This window comes from Capra hircus, chromosome 5 (assembly GCF_001704415.2).
Source record: "Capra hircus breed San Clemente chromosome 5, ASM170441v1, whole genome shotgun sequence".
In the NCBI taxonomy this organism is placed as follows: Eukaryota; Metazoa; Chordata; class Mammalia; order Artiodactyla; family Bovidae; genus Capra; species Capra hircus.
Genome location: NC_030812.1, coordinates 110,678,602 through 110,691,059, shown reverse-complemented (window position 1 = coordinate 110,691,059; position 12,458 = coordinate 110,678,602). Strand labels below are relative to the sequence as shown.

The 12,458-nt window shown below is 47.0% G+C and overlaps 1 protein-coding gene across 2 annotated transcripts in view; it reads left to right on the top strand.

Moving 5' to 3' along the window:
* MKL1 (megakaryoblastic leukemia (translocation) 1) overlaps window positions 1-12,458 on the top strand; it is a 105,298-nt gene that overhangs the window by 66,845 nt on the left and 25,995 nt on the right. For both annotated transcript variants that reach the window (XM_018048804.1, XM_018048803.1), the window contains exon 2: window positions 1,375-1,440. In XM_018048804.1, coding sequence (XP_017904293.1) covers window positions 1,375-1,440 — 66 coding nt within the window. The remainder of the gene's footprint in view (window positions 1-1,374; window positions 1,441-12,458) is intronic.

The window sequence follows — 12,458 nt, the reverse complement described above, 5'->3', positions numbered from 1 at the left end:
TGAAGTTGGCTTAAAAATGCTAGTGTTAGTACTGGGGAGGAGGATGGTGATACCATTAAAGAGAAAAAGGATGGAACGTTGATTAGACGTGAGGAGTGGGTTGGGGAAGAGATGGCTCAGCAGGTAAAGAATCTGCCTGCAGCGCAGAGGACACAGGAGATGCAGGTTCGATCCCGGGGTCTAGGAGGATCCCCTGGAGAAAGAAATGGCAACCCACTCCAGTATTCTTGCCTGAAAAATCCCATGGACGGGGAGCCTGGCGGGCTACAGTCCAGTGCGTAGGTGGACGTGACTGAGCAGCTAGGCACAAGCAATAGGTTTTGAACCTGCTGGATTTGAGGGGTAGTCAGGAGACTGCTTACAGCTCTGCCACTTGGGGAGGCCGTCTTAACTGCCTTGTGGATGGGAAAGACAGAAGTTAGGGTAATGTGATTCCTCATAGATACAGGTCGCCCTCAGATGGGACTTGCAGGACCTTAGAATGAAGACATATCACGGAAGGGAACTTCCCTTGGCCCGTGAGATCCTCTCAACCTTCCTTTTCCGAACATGTTCTCACTTCACCTCTGAATGGAGGCCTTTGTCATTCCGCATGGTGTGCAGTGGTAATAATACCCTTTAGGTTTCACTCACATTTGAAATAAAGATAATTGGCTTTTAACTTTGAAAAATTCCTATTAACTTGTTACATCAAGTGGTGGTGCCAGAGTAGAAATAGGAGAAAACCCCCTCATCACCCTCCCCTAGCCCGGATGTGCTTTGAATCACCTAGCTTTGTGTTTCATGTCAACAGAAGAAGGCTCGAAGTGAAGAGGAAGAGGCAGAGAAGAGTTGTCTTAATGGTAAAATAGTTTCTGGCCGAGGGAAGTGGATTGCTTGGTGAAAACAGGTATAATTTTCAGATCCAAAAGAGAAGATTTTACAAATAACCAATACTCCCTGATGTGTAACTCACTACACTTAACTGTGGTCAACATTTGCCACCAGGAGGAAGGCGTAGAACAGCTAGAAAAAGCCTTTTCTGCTGGGCAGTGGTCCTCATTTTGTTTTCTTTGAGTTAAGAATTTGTGTTTTTTCAGTCCTGGAGGAGGCCACAGTGTTGTAGGAGGTTTTGAGCAATAGGCAAGACTCTGGTACTTTGTGGATTGTTATCGCCCTGCAAGACCCTTCGCAACTTCCTCTCGCCGCCCACAGCAGAATACGGAAGCCCTGCTGTATCAGGCCACTTCTGCAATTACAGCCACAGTTAGCGGGGACCCTTCTTTCACACTACACCCTTGTGTGTCGAGGCTTTCTTTGCGTTTGAAAATGTGTCTTTTGTGGGGGAACGGCAGACTGAGCCTTCACCTCCCCTCTCTCTTTGCTGTCCCGCAGTGCTGCAGTTGAAGCTCCAGCAGCGCCGCACTCGGGAGGAGCTGGTGAGCCAAGGGATCATGCCGCGTAAGTACTCCCCTGCCTCCCGGCCCCTGATGGAGGTGCTTCGGGGACGCAGTGTGTGTGTCCAGTCTGCCATGGGAAGCACCTGACGGGAAACGAGGCCACCGGGTTCGTTTCTCGCTCCTTCCTTTGTCATGCTTTCCCAAGTTCAGGGCCTCTCACTTGGCCATAGTTAAGAGAACTGTGCTCATTGATCAAGTTCAGAGGAACAGCGTTCGGTTTAAGGGTGCCATTGAATCAACCTTCGCTTGTGAACTGCACCTTTAAAAGGGTTTCTCCGCCCTGTGCCACTTCCCTTTGTAGGAGGAACAGATCGTGAGCTGGGGTTCTGTGAGGAAGAGCTGTCTCCGCATGTGTTTTGCCTGAATGTTGGGGTGCTTGGGAAGAGATGGCCCTTTCTCACCTAGTATTCCAAGTCAGCCCTAGTTGTGTTTAGAGTGAGAGCCTCAGATACCCTGGCCTGGTGTAACCGGAGTCATTGATGGGGTATCGCAGGGCGGGGCTCAGTGCAGAACTGCATCACTCGGGAGACATAAAACCCATCTTGGAATCTATTCAAAGTAAGAAAATGTGCCTTTAATACCAGCAGCCTTATAAAACAAGCGGAAGCTGACACCAGCAGGGTTTTGCTCTTTTTGACATTTCTTTTTGAGATATCTGTGGAGAGCTTAGGCTCTCCCTCTTCGTTCTTTTATCTTTGTGTGTTCCTGCTACTTGGGCACAGCCGAATGAAATAAAAATTTATATATTGTTCACCGCTTCCAGCTTCATAGTGGAAGGACTGATGTTTTAATTTTTTAGACCTTAACTCGGTGCCTGCTAACCTACTGCCGCTGTATCTTGCTAGTTCTCACTCATTCATTCACAGTATTTGGCTAACTGGTATGTGCCTGTTGATGCAGCAAGATAAACCCAGCTCCTGCTCTCAGGAGTTTTGTGCTTACTAAGTAGACTGATAACATAACAAGCAGGGAGACAAATAAACTCACACCATTGCTTCAGAACATGGTAAATGCTCTGAAGTACATGTAACCGGTTGGCATAATAACGGATAATAGGGATGAGAGGGAATCACTCTGAAGAAGTTGGTCAAGAAAGGCCTCCTCGAGAAGGAAGTATCTGAGCTGAGATCTGAAGGATTAGATGGGGTCAGTCATTCAGAAGCAGCAAGAAGAGAAAGCAAGTCTGAGGGCCCAGCACAGCTAAGAGCCTGGCCTGTTTGCACACATCAAGGAAGCCATGGTTGCTGGGCCTGGTAAGTGAGGGCGGAGCGAGGGCCAGTTAAGAAGGGCAGGATGGGCGGGGCCAGAACTAGCTCTGTCAGCCGCACGGAGGAGGCAGATTCTATTAACGGCAATGGGAAGCCATCGAAGATTTTCAAGCAAGTGAAGACAGGATCTGATTTAGCTCGTGGTGATGTCAAATCCATTTCTAAGAGCTGGAACTACATAGCAAGTATAAAGATCCTGAGGTCTGTTTCTGTCCTGCGCATCAGCCAGGAGATTCAAGTCTCAAGTTTATCTTTTTAAAAATTGCAGTTAACTCTCAAACCATTTGCCCACGTGCTGTTTCCTCTGACCTTGCAGTGAAGTGCTCTTCTCCTTAAAGTGTGGGTCCGTTAGTGTGCTCAGGTAGAGTGGTGGTGTGCTTTTATAAAACACTCCAAATCTGCCAGCCTACAAGCCTTGTAGAGGAACAAGTCGCCCTGTGTCAATCGCATTGTCCCTTTCGCCGAGTTCATCCTGTGTTTAGGATCTGCTTTTTGCCTGTGACAATCCTAGGTGCTCTAGAGATTAAAGGAATATTCAGCATGGGACCTGCCCTTAAGACACTTAACCGTTTGTCTGGGTGGTAGGATTTGCCCGTACACAACATAGAGAGCAGCTCAGTGCTGGTCTGTGGGCGCTGACTCTGATACGGTACTAGTTCTGAGGACATAGTGCTGCTTCTCAGAATCTGTAGTATGTTCAGGATCTAGAAACCACTCAGAGGATGAGGGCCTACATTCTTTTTGCAGCCTTTCATTTGATACCAGGGGCTACTGGAGATAACTGTTTAGTAGGATTTAGTGTGTTGCATTTCTTACAGTTTTCTGTGCTATTCAGACACACGATGCTTGAGTATTGCAGTTATCTGCTTAGATGTTTGTCTCTCCAGTTAGACTGTGAGCTCCTTGAGGAGGTATCTTATTTATATTTCTGCCCCCAGTACCTGGCACTGAATGAATGAAGACAGCCAGTTGTAAAATGGTGTGTGTATGAGAGAGAAAGAGAGAATGAAAGACAGACAGAAACAGACACTACTTAACTGCAAACTTGTTGGAATTCTGCGCCTGGATTTGAGACAACACTCCTGTTCTCCTAGGAGCTCAGATTCTAAAATATTCTGAGTATCAAATTGTGTACCTTGGGTGGTTCTCTGCATCTGTGAAGTGAGACTAACTGCCCTTCCTGTAGGGATAGAAGCGCCCTGCTTCTGTGAGAATATTGCATTTTCCCTTATAACACAAGCCACCTTCGACGATGGGCACAGCTTGTTTTTCAGCTTTTCCAGTGAAGAAAGTAGGTAGCAAACTCTCAGATTGTAAGAGAGGAAGTGTTGAGGCCTGGGAAGAGCTCCAGGTGTGAAGTGTCCTGCTCCTCAGCGTACCAGGTGATGTGCAGACGGGGCCCAGAGTTCCCAAAGGTGAGGCTCTTTTTCCCAGCCCCTCACCCTCTGCGTAACCTCACTTCCTCACCACAGCCTCTCGCCACCACTGTAACTCCTGTTATAATCTGGGACATTCTGTGCCTCTCTGACACCCCCACTAATTCCAAGGTCATCCTTCGCTCACATCTTTCAAAAGAAAATGTGAGTAGTGTTGGGGGCAAGTTGTAACTGATCAGCAATTTGTTGGTTACTGAAGACTTGGGTGATCTGGAAAGATAGCATCTGGTTTGAAGTGCCCATTTCACTTCCATCTCACTGGCCTGAGGAGTTTCTGAAAAGTGCCTTTATGTTTAAGTTAGCTATACAACTTAGGAAAGTCATTAAGACCCTCAAACCAGGGGAAAGGAGCAGTGTAGTCATGGCTGTATTCTACCTCATCAATTTCTGTTTATATCTTCTGTCCAATTGTCCTGATCTTTCTGTAGCTCTGGGAAGAAGAACTCACCCACGTTGTTTCACAGAGCATTCCCACAGCTCCCACGGGGGTCTCTGGCTTCCAGTCCGGATATCATGTCTGCAGGGCACGATGTTTTCAGTGGCTGCCCTGCCTTCAGGGTTGTTTGTAGTTTTGCGTATTGTTCAAAGCTGGGCAGTGGCCTTCCCATAGAATTCAGGGGATTTAAGGACTTCCCTGGTGGCTCAGACGGTAAAGCGTCTGGCTACAGTGCAGGAGACCTGGGTTTGAGCCCTGAGTTGGGAAGATCCCCTGGAGAAGGAAATGGCAACCCACTCTAGTACTATTGCCTGGAAAATCCCATGGACAGAGGAGCCTGGTAGGCTACAGTCTATGGGGTCACAAAGATTCAGACACGACTGAGCGACTTCACTAAGAGCCTCTTAATTCCTATACACCTCTTTCTACTGCTTGATATGCTCTGCTCAGGCATCTGAACTATGGGGTCTAGAAGTTGGTGGTTTCTAATGTGTTTTTAAATAGGATCATTTCCCAGAATCCCTCATTCTCATCATGTAAACCTGTGTCTCAAATTTAACACTGCTTAAACCGTACCAAGTGCAGAGTGCCAGATAGCAAAGAATTACATATTCCAGGTCCCATGCTTTCTTTCCTGATGTCTGAAGCTTTGCATATCTTGAGGGAAGAGGAGAGATGGCACAGATAGGAAGCTGGTGTTCAAGTCCAGAAATTAAGGAATGCTTCTGTATTTCAGATGAAGAGTCATAGAAGAGGTGGGTCCTGTGTGGTTCACTTTGTATCCAAACAGAGCTTTCCCCACAGCCCTTCCGTCTGACGTTTAAAGTTGTACAAGCCAGAAAGTTAAGGTGAAAATTAAGAAAAATATTCTGGCAGTCAGGGCTGCTGCAGAGGAATAGCCTTTTAAAGGAAAACATGGACGTTCTCCTGACCCAAACAAATGACAGATAAATCTGTAATCTTCCTAGATATGAGAGAGGAGCCTCATTTGTCTGTTGCCTCTCAGCCTCTTGTTATTCTCCTGTGAGCCCTTGAGGAAAAGCAGAGATCACATTTTCTAATGCCTCAGTTACCCCTTACCGACCGGTTCATTATTGCCGCATGTGCATATAGTAGGAAGACCTCGGGGCCTTGGCAAACCCATGAGGAAATCATCTGTTTGTCCAATAGGTTTGGGACTTCCCTCTGTATTTCTTGGGTGAGTTTTGTTTTGTTTTATTTTCATTTTAAATGGTGTTTCTGCGCACCTCGCCACTGTCCCTGGTGACGCTTTCTTCTGAATTGTTGGGAGAATGCACGCACAGCGTGAAGGCGTCACAGCTCGGGGCAGCCAGGGTCGGCCCAGAGGCCTCTCAGCCGGCCTCAGCCCTGAGCGGCACTCAGACTTGTCGCTGGGTGAGGCAGTGAGCCAGTGGCCAGCGAGCTCGATTGGCTTGTGGGTCTGCTAGTAGGCCCCGTGTTCTCACGTTGAAACTGGAAAAAAATGGTCTCGTGTGATGGAGTTCCCGCAGCTCTGTTTCTAACAAGCTTTACCACATCTTGACTCCTGACCCTTCAGTTCCGCAGTTCGACCCCTTTGTCAAGCTTCAGCTGTCGGCGTTGGCCGAGAGCTGCACAGAGACCCAGCTGCTTAAGCTGCCCTTTTACTGGGTCCCACGTCAGCTGAAAATCTCCTGTTCATCTGACTATAGCAGTCTCTGTACCAGGAAGAAATTTCTTCTAAACTCTGACAAGAGATTATTTAATGGCTGAAAGTATCAGGATTTATTATTATGGTCTCTTTTCCTCTGTAGCTGAAATTCTTCTTAATAATATTTTTGTTATTTGTGGGAATTATTCCTTATATTATTCTTCATCAAAGGTATATAAACTTTGTTTCAAGATTCTCTTTCCTTAGTACATAGAGATAAAATCCGTTTTGGTGAAGCTCTTTTAAAAATAACTCTTGGTGTTCGTAACCCCTGAGAAGATAAACCAACCTCTGGCCTCAAAATTTCTTGTAATAAGAAAGGAGCCGTCAGTCCATCTTTATTAAATACTGAGGTCCGTGGCATCTTTTCCCCAAGTTTCCATGAATTCTAAAGAACTAGCCGCCCCCACACACCAGCCCTGTCCAGTAGCACTTCCAGTTTGGATAGAAATATTCTGTGACCCTAGCTGCTACCCACAGGTACTCTTGAGCACTTAAATGTGGCTAGCTTGATTGAAGAACTGAACTTTTATATTTAATTTTAATCAATTTAAATAGTCGCATGTGGGTGGTGGCTGTGGTATTAGAAGATAGGATTTTAGGCTTTATTTGGCCACTTAGAAACAAGGTGACTTTGGACAACTCATTTCACTTTTCTGAATTCAAATTCTACTTTTATAAAATTCTTACCTAGCATGGAAAAAACCTTAAATGTCCATCAACAGATATATGAATAAAGAAGATATTCTGCGCACACACACACTGGAATACTACTCAGCCACAAAAAAGAACGAAGTGATGCCATTTGTAGCAACATTAATGAACCCAGAGATGATCATACTAAGTAAAGTAAGTCAGAAAGAGAAAGGCGAACACCACACGATGCCCCTTTCTGCGGAATCTGAGGCATGACACAAGTGAAACAGAAACAGGCTCACAGATGTAGACAGTGGCTGTGTGGAGGGGGAGGCCAGGGACAGATGTATTGGGAGTTTGGGGTTGGCAGATGCAAGCTGTTATATACATGTGTAACTGATTCACTTTGCTCCACACCAGATAACACAACATTGTCAATCAACTATGCTTCAATAAAATAAGTGAAAACAATAAAATTTTTCTCTGCCCACAGTTAGCTTTGGAGATAACTGAGATGATGGGCTGTTCCTACTTTTGAGACGCGGGCAGTACTATTTGCAGTGAGTGGAGCATTTGCTTGGATCTGCCGTTTGGGTATCTGCAAGTAGCTTTTAATATATATAGCTCATTAACTTCTGTGAAAACCAGTGTTTGGACACAGGAACTGTCTTTCAGTAAATAAAATTCTCCTTAATTTCACTTTCCTCTCTACTCTTGGATTAAAAAACAGTTGCTGAGGGACTTCCCTAGAGGAAGACTCTGCACTTCCACTGTAGGGGCGCGAGTTTGATCCTTGTTTGGAGAACTAAGATCCCACGTGCCTTGAGGCACTGCCAATAAAGTAAAAGCAGTTTGCTGAGAATTGTTGAGAGTCAAAGAACCACTAGCCAAACATAGTACTCTGTTAAGATTGTTCCCCTTTTAGTTGTATATTAACAGGACTACTCTTTTTATTAGCTTGCCCTCTTCATGGTAATTTTTTTTTTAATCTCTCTTAAAACAAGTAAGCGGATAGGTTGGAAATAATGTATATATTTTCAATTTCTGGGCAGCTTGCCAAGAGCCTGAAATGTTCACCAGCAGGGACCCAGTGGTGATTCCAGCGCAGATTAGGGTCTAGTTTAAGGACGAATTGCTCCCTTTTTAAAAAGCTTATAAAGATGGAAGATGACAGAATTGTAGGCTGAAAGGAAATGTTGTTTGTTTTGATTTGAAGTGAAGTGTTAGTGTGTGCGAGACATTCTTTCTGAGAGGATCTCGCGTAGTTGATGCGTTTGGGTGAGAGCGGGTTCTCCCCTGGGCCTTGGCCCTTCCCTGTGTGCTCCAGTCCACTTGGGAGTCATAGAAGCTCTGTGTGGTCATCTCTGAATAGCTGTCCCTGTGAGCCAGAAAAGTCTGGACAGGATTGACCTGCACCCCTTTCCGGCAAGAGCTCAGAAAAAGACTTCCTCCAACCTGCAGTTTGCCCCCGGCTCCAGCCCAGGCGGGGACCCCGGGCCTGTGCTGCTTGCAGGGGCTCACTCTCACAGCTGTTAGTGTGATCCCCTCGGCTCTTTCAGATACATAGATGTCTTTGGGTGAAAGAGCTAGTTTATTTCTGCCTTTTCTTTTTAATTGAGATATGGTTGGTATACATGATATTTGTTTCAGATGTACAATATAACTTTTTTTTTTTTTTAAAGCAGAGAACTCTACCTATCTGAGATGCTGTATCCTCAGCTCAGGAGTGAGACCATTTAACTCTAGTTGGATCCCAGGTTTAAAGCACATTTGAGAAACGCCACAGTCAAGCGTGTGTTCCAGGATCGGGGCTAACCTGATCCCTGGATTTGAAGCTGAGGGAAGACTGTGTCACCATATGGCCTCAGGAATCTTCTCTTTCATCTCAGGAGAAGACCAGCTGGGCGTGTCGCTCCCTAGCATTTGATGTTGCCTTTCTGAGAGGTCCTGGAGAAGGAAATGGCAGCCTACTCCAGTACTCTTGCCTGGAAAATCCCATGGATGGCGGAGCCTGGTAGGCTACCGTCCATGGGGTCGCAAAGAGTCGGACACGACTGAGCGACTTCACTTTCTGAGAGGTAGCAGCCTTCTCATCTCTCTCCCTGCTGCTGTAGGTCACCAGCAGTGTGTGTTCCTACGTCAGGGGTCAGTGACTAGCACGGAACTGCCTCCTTGTCCAGTTGCTATCAAATCCTAAAATAACTCTAGAATGAGTTGTATGTTCTATGCATTTTCATTGTTGAATCTGAGGAGGAATCCAACAGGGAGCTCTCTTGGACAGACCATCAGAAGTAGTCTTCCTGATACAGGTTCTTGATACAGTTTAATACCTAAAATGTATAATAGGTATTCACTTTCATTTAGTAGTTCTGGAAGTATCTGAGATACTTTTAAAGATAGCATCTGAGATACTTTGACACATCTTTTCAAGATAGTGAAGGAGTTTATTAAGTCACTTGTTGAAGCTACATACTAACTTCGCTTAAACAATAAAATTCTAAAGAATTACGCATTCAGGGGGCCCCTGATGGATATCTGATGATGGTGGTGATTTAAAATCCTTCAGCCTAATGGGAGGCTATTTGCAGAGGAGCGGAGGTGATTCAGAGCTTGTATCTAACAGGTGACCTAGACATTTTGGTTATGGGGCTTCAAAAAGATATGTACGCGTGTGACTGTGTATTGGAATAACGGACTGATCTGGAGCACTAGGCTGGGCTGTGGTGTGAAAGCTGGATATAAACAGGGCTGGCATGTAGGCCAAAGACAAACTTGGAAGGCCAAGTTCAAAATATTTGACCCCTCACATTTTAAGCTTTTGAAATTCACTGTACCTGTTGGTATTCATGCCATGCAGAATTGTGCGATGACTTTACCTCCCGGTGAGTCTTTTGCCCCGTCAGTGGGGTCAAGGTTGAAGACCCGGGAGCAGCTTGCACTTCTGACAAGGAGAAGCTGAGCATCCTTGAGCCTCCATTTTTAGCCTTCCTTCTGGGTAGTTGGCTACCCTGCTGGTTTGGGTGGGGGTGACAGCCCACGTGTCGAAACGGGGGTGGTTGGCCAGCCTGCTACCAAAACAGGATGTCGCGGAGCATGTTTTCTGCCTGTTGCTGTGGATCCTTGCTTGCCCTGGAGTGCCTGATCTTTCCCCACAGCCCATCACCAGAGCTTTTTCTTTGACTCTCCTGGACTTAGTTCTGGTTTCCATTGTCATGGCCAGTCCCTGGACTGTCGACACAGCTCTTTGGTTAATATCATTATTGCTGGTTATTTTTGTAGGCATTTTGGCATGACAGATAAAAACAGAAAGACAAAAAATGGGAGTCAGCCCCAGTTAGCTCTCAGCATTTGACTCCACACCCGCACGTTCTCTTCAGAAGCAGAATGGCACACACACAAAAAATAATGTTTAAAACAGTAACAATGCCAGAAGCTTATTAAGCAGAGCTTCCAGCAGATGGTGGAGCACTTTCACTTTAATGCTGAGAATCACTGCCGCAGGGGTTTGTATAGTTGCCATTTTGTGGATGAGGATACTGAAGTGCAGAGGGATCAGAGGCCTTGCCTAAGGTCACAGCACCAGTGGAAGACAGAGGTGGGTCCAGTCCGGGTCTTCTGGCTCCAGACCCCAGGCTGATTCCTGAAGGTCGCAGTCTAATGATTCTTACTGATAGTGGAATTTCATGATGATGGCCTGATGTACGCTCACCAAAATGTCAACTTTGTAAATATTAAAAGTTGAAAACAGTGTCAGATCAGGAACCAGGGTTGGCGAGGAAAGTGAAAGTTAGTGGGGAGGGTGTATGTGAAAGTCACGCCATCATTTTTAAGCCATCTATTAAAATTGCTTCCAAGTTGCTGCTCCTGTGTGCTGGCTTGGAGGCCGTGGGCATCTCTTCTCTGTCTCAGCAACTCTTAGTTAAATCAGAGGTTCTGGATTTTTTTTTTTTTTTTGGTGCCATTGATGCTCCTTGGGAAATCTTGCATGTCCTCTCACTATAGACAGTTTCCCAGGCAAGTAACCCAGAACTCAGCACACAATTTCCAGGGATTCGTAGATGGTCTAAAGCAGTGCAGCGTGCCCCAGGTTAAGAGCCCCTGCTCTGCCTAGATGTGGAGTCCCAAGGAAAACTGTCGCCGTAATGGCGTTGGGAACCCTCACACCCCAGTGACGCAGCAGCCTCTGAGCTGCCCACCCGCTCGCCCTAGAGCAGGGGCTGCGTTTCTGGAGCTGCCTTCCATGGAGTGGGATTGCCAGGCCAGACCCAGCGGCAGCGTGTGGAGTCAATCCTGGTCAAGGCAGGCCCTCGTCAGGGTGTGAGGAAAACGGCAAACAGCCCCCGATGCGCTGACTGTCAGAAATACGTACTTTGCAGCTTGAAACGCTGACCCTGAAAGGGGCTCAGGAGAGTCAACTCCACCAGTCTGTGGGTACCTGCCCTGCCAGCAGAGATGCAGTTCTGAGTTAGCTGTTCAGAAAAGTGGTCCAGACCTGACTCGGCATCCTGCTTAGTCACGGAGCCCCGGGTGGTGGGGAGTGAGCAGGTTAGCTTCTTTTCTCGTCCGCAGTGTCACCCCTCCCCTGCCTTCTGGACTAGAGAGACAAGGCTTTTCACATTTTACTGGCACCAGCCTCCTCGAAGAGCTTTTACTAAAGATTAAAACTCTTGAAGCTCAGAAATCTGCGTTAGATTCTTACCCTCCAAGACTTCTGGAACCCCACTTGGGGAAACACTGGACAAGGGTCGCGGGCCTTGCTCCCCTGACGGCACAGAATGCTGCTGTTCACCTCTGCGCAGGGGTCCTGGAGTGGAGGGTAGCCCCATCACCTGAGTCAGGAGAGAGTGATGGTTGTTGCAGGGTGACTGAGCGCAGGCAGCTGGGGCTCCTCGTCTCCAGCGCTGGGAAAAGCCCGCCTCGCTGCCGCCCGAGTGGCCTGGCACTGCGGCCAGGGTGAGTTGGGCAGAGTTCCTGCACTGCCCAGACCCGTGAGACAGACTTCCGTGCCGGGGCCGTAGGACGTGGAGGGAGTCTGATTGTATAGTGACTCCCTCTGCCCTGTTGAGCCCTCTGGGAAACGGTGTGCCCCTTGACATTTCCGAGGTTGTGTTTGAAGTCCTCCTTTCTGCCCCGTTGCCAGCATTCGAGCGAATGACGAGGCGGCGTTTGTCTCCAGAGGAAGAGCCAGGACAGGAAAGCAAAATGTAGCAGAGCAGATTAAAATCTCTGTTGGTTACTTTTTGGTGACTTAAAAAAAAACAGACTCAATCGGAGAAGTATCTTTCCTCTGACCCACTCCCACCCTCCTCCTACCTGGCTTATGTGGAAATTGACACACATGAAAAGACCCGGATTTGGACATCAGGAGAACTTGAGCCTGGTCTTCGTTCTGCAGCCGATTAGGACGTGACCCCATGCAAGTCAGTTCTCCTTCATAAAATGTGGAAACAGCAGGTACTCAGGAGCTCACATCAGGTCATTTCCATCTTGAAAACCTCAGGGAAAACACACAGAAACTGTTCGCAGCAGATCTTTGTATTTACCTTGCCCCCA